The sequence below is a fragment of the Danio rerio genome, chromosome 1 (assembly GCF_052040795.2).
Source record: "Danio rerio strain M-AB ecotype USA chromosome 1, GRCz13ab, whole genome shotgun sequence".
Lineage (NCBI taxonomy): Eukaryota > Metazoa > Chordata > Actinopteri > Cypriniformes > Danionidae > Danio > Danio rerio.
Window position 1 is genome coordinate 57,850,587 of NC_141021.1, and position 9,699 is coordinate 57,860,285.

Consider the following 9,699-nt stretch of genomic DNA (forward strand, 5'->3'; position numbering starts at 1 on the left):
AATCAGTGGAGAAGTGTGTGTATGAGTTAGAGAGTGTTTGTGAATGAGCATGTGTATGCGTCAATGCGTGTATGAGTGAGGATGTGTGTGAGAATTTGAGTTTGTGAGAGAGTGTATGTGGCAATTTGTGTATGAATGAGTGTGTATGTGTGTATATGAGTTAGTGTGTGTTTTGAGTATTTGAGAGAGAGAGTGTTTCCACTTGTGTGTATGTGTCAATGTGTGTATAAGTGAGTGTGTGACAGTGTGTGTGAGTTAAGTGTGTGTGTTTTTGAGTATGTGTGAGAGTGTATGTGCCAATTTGTGTATAAGTGAGTGTGTGACTGTCAGAGAGTGTATGAGTAAGAGTGTGTGTGTGAGAATGTGTGTTTGAGTATATGAGAGTGTATGTGACAACTTGTGTGAATGAGTGTGTCAGTGTGAGTGTGTTTTGAGTATGAGAGTGAATGTGGCAATTTGTGTGAGAGTGAGTGTGTGTGTCAGTGTAAGAGAGTGTGTACGAGTATGAGTGTGTATGTGTGAGTTTTTGAGTATGTGAGAGCGTGTATGTGACAATTTGTGTGCGCATGATGAGTGTGTGTGCCAATGTGTGTATAGGTGAGTGTGTGTGAGTTAGTGTGTGTGTTTTTGAATATGTGAGAGTGTATGTGGCAATTTGTATGCGAATGAGTGTGTGTGTGTGCTAATGTGTGTATAAGTGAGTGTGTGTGAGTTAGTGTGTGTGTTTTTGAATATGTGAGAGTGTATGTGGCAATTTGTATGCGAATGAGTGTGTGTGTGCTAATGTGTGTATAAGTGAGTGTGTCTCAATGTGAGAGAGTGTGTATGAGTTAGTGTGTGTTTTTGAGTATGTGAGAGAGTGTATGTGACAATTTGTGTGTGCATGTGTGCGAATGAGTGTGTGTCTGTGCTTTTGAGTATGTGAGAGAGTGTATGTGGCAAATTTTGTATGAATGAGTGTGTGTGTCAGTGTGTATAAGTTAGATTGTGTGTGTTTTGAGTATGTGAGAGTGTATGTGGCAATTTGTGTATGAATGAGTGTGTGTGCGTCAGTGTAAACTTGCAAAATATAACCAGTACGCTATGGAACGTCCCCACAATTCACAAAAACCAACCAGTGTGTATGATTGTGTGTGTTTGTTTGACTCAGAAAAAGAGAGCGAGGGAGTGTGTGTGTGTGTTTGACTGTAAGTGAGGGGCTGTGTGTTCTGATGGGGTAAATGGAAGGGGGTGTGGTTAACATTTCAAGACACGCAGAGGGACAGCGTGATTGACAGGCTGGAGGTGGTGATGTCACAGAGATGCTGTATATAAAGTCAATGTGGGGAGAAACTGATGATCTGACTTTATCTGGAGACTTTTCCAAAGCCACAGGCAGTCACACGCTCTTCACAGAGGACAAACACCGCGGTAAGACCTTCACTGGACTCTAGCATACTTCGTTCAGAAGGTTATAAAGACTTTCCACCTGTCTTTCATAGAGATCATTATTAGTTTGTTTAATGTGTCTAGGAATTTGTGTATGAAGAAAATGAAATCTATGAGTGTAAGAAAATTAAAAATACTTTTAAATAGTTTTCTGTAGTACTAGAAATAGTTTGACAAGAGTAAATGTGCAGTTTTATGCAGAATTAAAGTGAATAATTGTTAAATTAAACCTAAATTAAGTGTTAAGTGTACATTGAAGTTAATTGGGAGGGACAAAAATAGAATAATAATGCCTATATTAAACTATATTCATATTAAAAATGTTCAAAAATATTGAGTAGACAGTGCTAATAAATAGTCAATTAGTTTGCGGCTGAATTTAAGTTAAATTTGATGAATAAAATGTAATTAATTATTTTTCACAGCAGTTTTTAAGCTCAAACTAAAGAAAAAAACATGCAATGATAGATTTTTTTTATATTTGTTGAGAAAATCTCAATTAAAACTTAAACTGTGATCAAAAGTAATTAAAAAGACTTATAGTACGATAAAAAAATTTGAATGATCATTTTAATAGATAAATTAAACAGATAAACAATGAGAAAGTGAAGTAAAAACTTTTATAAAGTTTGAAAAAACATGTACAATATATCAAAAAAGTGCTAAATTAATCTGGGAAAGTGAAATAGAGGTGGAAAGCAACTCGTTTATGAGCCTGTTCTCTGTCTGCACTTGTGGCGCAGTGTTTGATGGTATCTGAAACTGAAGTCCTCAAGGTGACCTGAGCTTTCCAGATCACTGGAGCCCGAAACTGCAGAAATACTTCAGTGAATTTGTGCCAAACGAGGCTGATTAGTGAACATTTACTGCAGAGATTAACAGTTACTTTGTATCGGTGATGAGCAGTGTTGGGGGAACCGCATTACAAGTAACAAACAAGTTACACATAATGGTACTTTTAGTAATGAGTAAAGTATCGTAATACTTTTAGAAATTACGTAAGAATATTTGAGTTACTTTACTACTTTTAAGATGTAATCCGGGTTACTTTTTAACTGAATTAATCAGTTTTTAAAAAATAAATTGTTGAATTAAAATAATTTTGAATCATGCTTAAAGTAACTCAAAAGTAACGCAGCTATAGGCATGGGATGATAACCGTTTTCAAGGTGTACTGCGGTTCGAAAAAGTCAAGGTTTAAAACCCTCAAAATTTTCTGCAATATCGTTCCCAAGGTATGTGCACGATTTTTTATTTTACGTTTTTATTTTTTTATTTTATTATTTTTTTGTTTTTTAGGACAGCTGTATCTCAAGCAGAAAATATATTCAAAGATGCCGTTTTAAATTGTACAAAAATTTAAATAAATAATAATAATCTGTTTTCAAAACAAATGACAGCAGAAGTCAATAATTAATTTAGCATGACATGTTTACTGCTCCAAAATATAAATGTTATTCAAAATAAAATATACTGTGTTCAAAAGGGAAAAAAGTAGTTTTTTACCCCGACATTTAAAAAGAACTTAATTTAGAGCAGTAACCACAACACAGCAGAGCCGTGATGCCCATGCCTAAACGCAACACATTACCTTTCATAAAAAGTAACTAAGTAACCCAATTAGTTACTTTTTAGGGTGTAACTCAGCATTGTAATGCATTACTTTAAAAAGTAACTGGCGATGATAGCCAAAAAACCCACAGACCTGCAACTATCAAACAGAAAAGAGTTCGTTTAAGGTCAGAAGTGTTATGATATTCATCAAACCTCATGCAAAACACTCATTATAAACAGCTTTTCATGCTTACAACAAACAGTTTGCATAAAAAATAAAAAAAAAAATTTTTTCGCTCTACAAGTTTCTTCCGTCAAACTCAATAAATATCAATATTTTGAAAACAGGTAGCCATTGTCTTCCATACAAAACACTATGCAAGTGAGTGGCTACCAGTTTCCAGCATTCTTCAAAATATCTTCTTTTGAGTTTGACTGAATCATGTTTGAGAAGACAGAATCGTCAGTATTTTCTATTAAGGCATTTAAACAGTTGTTCTTGACAGGAAATTTGTTATGGGCATCAGCATATTGCTGCAGACATTCCATACAAACAAACAACACAAAATACAGTAATTACAATAATCATAATGCTAAATAAGATAAACTCATTCATTTTATTTTCAGCTTAGTCCCTTTATTAATCTGGGGTCACCACAAAAGAATGAACCACCAACTTCTCCAGTATATGTTTTACGCAGCGGATGCTCTTCCAGCTGCAACCCAGTAGTGGGAAAAAATAAACTCTTGTTAAGTAAACCCACTAAAACTGGTACAAAGCATTGATTATATCAGTTCAACCAACTTACGGACTCTATATCTCCTACCAGAGAGAAGCAATTAATTAATAATGTTGAAAAAATGAGTTAAATCAATCAGAATCCAGGACATTTAAACTTTTATGCCCTAAAAAAATTTATTTACTGTATTGAGTGTAAAGGATGTTACCATATATGGTTCCTCTTCTGTTTTTTTAAAGCAACACCTCATCCAAAAGAGAAAAATCTATCGTTTACTCACCCTTTACTTGATGAAAACCTATCAGAGTTTTTGTTCTTCTGTTAAACACAAACTGAGATATTTTGAAGAATGTTTGACACCTCTAACCATTGATCTCTATAGTCATTTTCGTAACCAATGGATGCCAGCAACGAGCATTTTTCAAAGTATCTTCTTCTGTGTTTAACAGAAGAATGAATCTAAAGCCACATGAGCAAGAGTAAACGTTGAGGTAGTTTCATTTTTGGAGGAACTATTTCTTTAAAACCCGCCATGGGTGAACCGCAGCTCATGTGATGCCATTTTATGGGCACATCCATACATCGCTTGTTTAACGACTGCAGATGCCTGACGTGTTCACACAAGCCCCGATATTGAAGACAGGTGTGTGTGTTTTTATGTTTCCTCAGACAGACGATGGCTGATCATGATCTGGTTCTGAAGTGCTGGGGAGCCGTGGAGGCCGATTATGCGGCTAACGGAGGAGAAGTTCTCAACCGGTTAGTTCCTCAAACTCTACTACTAGATCTAAGGCTGCTCGACTATTGTTGAGTATTGCAATGACTGTATTTATTATGATGTAACAAATTTGTAATAAAATGCCTATTTTTATTAGCAATGTTTTAAATATATATTTTCCTTCGGCTTAGTCCCTTTATTCATCGATGGTCACCACAGTGGAATGAACCGCCAACTTATCCAGCATATGTTTTACTGGAAAACTTGGATTTTTTTGAATGACATTAAAATAAAAAGGTCAAATAGATCAAATTAATTCTAATTCAGATGTAAAAACTAAGAGCAAACATTTGATCTTTAAAACATGAGTGAAAACCACAGATATTCTGACTCTGATTGGCTGTTGTCATTTTCCCCCTCATCTCGACTCCGCCCACTAGTGTTTAATTTCAGCTCTGCGTTCACCTTGCCAGCCAATAGCTAAACAGCAACTGGGGGAGGCGGGGCTAACAATAGTTAGCCTCAAATTTAGATAAACAACCCATGCATAATTTGTCTGCGATACATGTTTTGCATATACTATTATCGCGATAATTTATTTGTGATATATCGTGCAGCCCTACGTAGAACTAAAATGGTTTGCTATTGAGTCTGATGTTTTTTTCTCCCCTCTTCAGTCTGTTCAAGGAGTATCCAGACACTCTGAAGCTCTTCCCCAAGTTTTCTGGGATTTCTCAGGGTGATCTGGCGGGAAGCCCGGCGGTGGCGGCTCATGGAGCGACCGTGCTCAAGAAGCTGGGCGAACTGCTGAAGGCCAAAGGAGACCACGCTGCCCTGCTCAAACCACTGGCCAATACACACGCCAACATTCACAAAGTGGCCCTCAACAACTTCAGGGTAAAGCAGGACTCTCTGATCTAAACACTGCTCGTCTAAGCATCCACATTGAACTATAACCTAGCACAAGACTATATATACATTATACAGATAAAGTCAGAATTATTAACCCCCCAAATTTTCACAGTATGTCTGATATTATTTTTTCTTCTGGAGAAAGTCTTATTTGTTTTATTTCGGCTAGAATAAAAGCAGTTTTTATTTTTTTAAACAGCGGGGCTATTAATTCAGGGGGGTTAATAATTCAGACTTTTACTGTATATTTAAATTACACAAAAAAAATAAATAATAAATAAAAATGTGCTGCTTGTTTAAGCTACTTATTTAAAATGAGCTGAAACAACACAATTTATGAGATTTTTTGGGGAAACTCAGTGGCTTTATGTGTAATCCACTTAAATGTTATAAGTTAACTTAATCGATTTGCGTTGGGACAACATGAATGAATTGTGTGGAACGCTGCAATTATTTTACAGTGTAACTAGTAAATGAGAGATGAATTCTTATAAAACAGTATTATATTATTATATAGGATTATAATATGCTATACATTTTAACTTATTTGCATATATATATATATATATATATATATATATATATATATATATATATATATATATATATATATATATATATATATATTTATATATTTATACAACAGTTCTGTCTGGTTCTCGAATCTGATTGGCTGATAGCCGTGATATATTTAAGTAATATCAGCACCCGTACAGCCTCTTTACCCTTTGTGTATTACTCCGCCCACATACAGCCAGCAGAAAGCAGACACTACAGATCTAAAGTTTAAAAGATGCTTGCTCAGCTGTTTAACTGTCAGCTTATGATTTGAATCCAACGCGGAAGGAAGTAGTTCCTCATACAAAAGGGTTTTTGAGACTCTCCATGTTTGATTTAGTTTTTATATACACAATTCTGCCGTCAAACTGTTGTATAAACGCAATATCGCACTCGTAGCAGTGCGATATGGCTGTGTATAGGCATATATATATATATATATATATATATATATATATATAGTTAAACTAAATATACTCAATATATACAGTGCTCAGCATAATTGAGTACATCCCATTTTGAAAGTGAAATTGAAAGTATTTTTATAAATTTCTTAGTGAATACAGGCAAAACATTTTGGAGCATTTAAACAAAAGATATATTTAACAGATTTGTTTATTAAAATAATATATTAGTCACCGAACATGTTTAAAAATTCAAAGATAATACAATTGAATTTAAACAAAATATTGCAAAAAAAAAAAAAAATTACAACCAACAAAATTTTAACTAATTTTTTGCTTCTCTTGATTTTTTTTTTTTTAGATTAGTATTTAATATTTTTCTATAACATATAAATTTTGGGTGAATTAGTTTTTATATCGTAATTTACCGTAATTTATTTTGTTAGATAAGCTCCAGATTTGGCTTCAGTACTGACTAATCTAATATATATGCACAAATATAATATAATATTGTATACCTTCCTATTTAAAAAATGAGTTCAAGATAGATTTGTGAGTATATATGTACTTATAAAAGCTGAGCACTGAAAACTAAAATTATATTATTGAATTTTAGTACATAAAAAATGGCATTGATATGAAATATCACAGATTATGTTGAAAATTTAACACCAATATTATATTTTGTCTCAATTTTTTGCAGCTTAATGTCTTTAAGACAGAACTGGCTGACTTTGAATATGAATTTGAATCTGACTATATATTATACAAATAGATTAATAATACTTTCACATAATATTACTAGAAATTATAATATATATGTTATATAGTTCTTAATTGGTATGAAAGCCTGTAAAAGTATAATATAAAGTAATGTAAAAGTATATGCATATTGAATCTAATTTATATAAAAAATAATGTTTCTAAAAATTTAACATTCAAAAGCATTTATAAGTTCTAAAAGGACATTTAAAACACACCAATTTAAACAATATAATAAACAAATATTTAAGAAATGTGAATACATCTAATCTAAATCATCCAAAATGAGAATATAACAGCAGATTTTGTCTGAGAAATAGCACCTTATAATAAGCATTTCTCAATATTGAAACCGATGACAATTGATATTAAAACGTTACTAGGCTAATAACACAAGGCACAATCACAATGTTGAATGCACGATGATGATGGATAAACAATGGTGTCAATGAGGATGGAAACCCAATAGCATTTGACACACGGTGTGGAAATCTCTTCTCACTTTCATTTGCTGCTCTCTCACTGACCTCAAGTATAATTGGCACAACACCTTCATTCCCTCGTAAAAAGAAAGGGGATAAAAATAGCATCGGACTGTCATGTTTTTCTGTTGTCCACAGCTGATCACCGAGGTGCTGGTGAAAGTGATGGCCGAAAAGGCGGGTCTGGACGCGGCCGGTCAAGGCGCCCTGAGGCGGGTCATGGATGCGGTCATCGGGGACATCGACGGATACTACAAGGAGATCGGATTTGCCGGTTAAAACGCTCTGAACTTCACACGCTCAACCAGATCTCAAATGGGAGTCATAAATAAAGCGCTTATCTTGTTATTGCCATTAGTGAATAGAAGTTACAGTGCAGCTAGTACATTTACACATTCTCCACAGAAAAAAACAAACCGTTGAAGCGCGAAAACTTGAATGAGCAGAGCCAATCACGTCGCGTTCAGAAAGTCAGCTGATCTGATGACGTCATAATGGTTCGTTAGGGTCTCAGGAGGAGCAAAGAGCATAGAATCACCAAGAGGCGACACTCTAGCGCAATTAGGTAAACAGCCACTAGATGGCGCGGCGGCCCTTCTGAAATGAAAACTCCAATAGAACAGCAGCATAATATAAGTCTGTAAAATAAAAACTATTAAAAGTGCTGATGATTGTGATAGTAAGTGTTGTATTATCGTCTTTCAGGTTGCATCTCAGCTTTAATGCATTTTTTAAATAAATAAATAAATAACAAAGCTGCGGCTTGCCATCGCGAACCGGAACCGGCTGTTGCTGAGCGCTGCTGTTGCAATGGAATGTCCTATATGGAGTGTCGCCTCTTGGTCATTCTAAGCTCTTTGGGAGGAGTCGCAGGTGTAAAATCGATGTATTTGAAATGCACTTCAGTGATTGCACAATAAAATCCCTTTTAATTTGAAAAGATGACTACTGAATTTAAAGTTTTGTGATTTTTAATTTTAATGATGCTTTGGAGGGCCACAGAAATAACGTATCTGTTTCTCTATTTGCTTGTATTAACTTTTCTTAATGAATGGTATGCTAAGCTTTGCTTTTGAAAGCAGTACTTATCAATAAACATCGCTTATAGCTGCTGAAAAACTGGACTGTTTGTCTTCTTTTATCACTCATTCAATAAACAATGTAAAATAAATTGTAAAAATTCTAATATTTCAGCACTTCAGAGTTTAATAGTCAAGGGTATGTTTATTTAATGGATTTTTGGTTATTTATTTACACAAGGGTTTAATACAAATGCAAGCCTCTGAAACAGAGTGCAAGTTCAAATGAGATGGGTGTGTACCTAACAAAAAACAATCAAACAAAAAAAGGGTATTTCTTTACAAAGTGACATGAATCTGGTATGAATGAAAAGGTTTCATGGATATTTGTGAACAAGAGCTGTTTTTACAATGTTGTTGCCTGCATTTGATGAAAATCTTTGCATCATTAGCTATGTTTCCATCCAAAAACATGAATGAACTTTAGGCGCAAAACTGGATTATTGCATAAAAGACGTGTGAATAAAGCTGCATTTCCATCCAACGAGTCAAAGCGAACAAAATTGTCACTTCCTGATTAACTGGCTCCAAATATCAACAGTAAAAACTGAAGTAGGAGAAGCTGCATCAATCTTTTCTTCATCTAATAAATGCCTCAGAGGGTAATCCTGACATGCAGTGAACACGCGGTGCCGTTTGAAAGTGTCAGACGCGGAGTACAGGCACTCTCGATTCTGGAGGTCATTAATAATTTAACAACACTAATACTTAAACAGTAATGCGTTTTAGAATGAGCAAATTAACATTTCAGATGTTTTCTAATGTGCTCAGCCTGACGGTTTGTCATTCACACACATTTTTCCTCATCACATGATCTCTTATATTACAATCACATGACCTTTTTAATGCGCATACTGAAATTTGTGAGGTAAAAGTGTTTCCATTGTAGTTTGTGCGCACCTTTTCTTATCGAATAAAAAGTTTATCCTACTCAGTTATGCGCATGAGTTTTTATGCACTTTTTCTAAATTTATACGCATCTTGGTGTTTCCATCAACCTGTTTTTTACGCGCATATGCAAAATGCACATAAAAATAGGTGGATGGAAACATAGCTAATGAA

At 34.4% G+C, this 9,699-nt stretch overlaps 1 protein-coding gene across 3 annotated transcripts; it reads left to right on the forward strand.

Annotated features, from left to right (window-relative positions):
- The first annotated feature begins 1,321 nt into the window (after positions 1–1,321).
- Positions 1,322–8,677, forward strand: mb (myoglobin). Of its 3 annotated transcripts, none has more exon segments than NM_001362389.1 (4): positions 1,322–1,450; positions 4,392–4,481; positions 5,118–5,337; positions 7,697–8,677. In NM_001362389.1, coding segments are annotated over 3 exon segments (444 nt in total). In that variant the 5' UTR covers positions 1,322–1,450; positions 4,392–4,398; the 3' UTR covers positions 7,838–8,677.
- Positions 8,678–9,699: the final 1,022 nt, after the last annotated feature.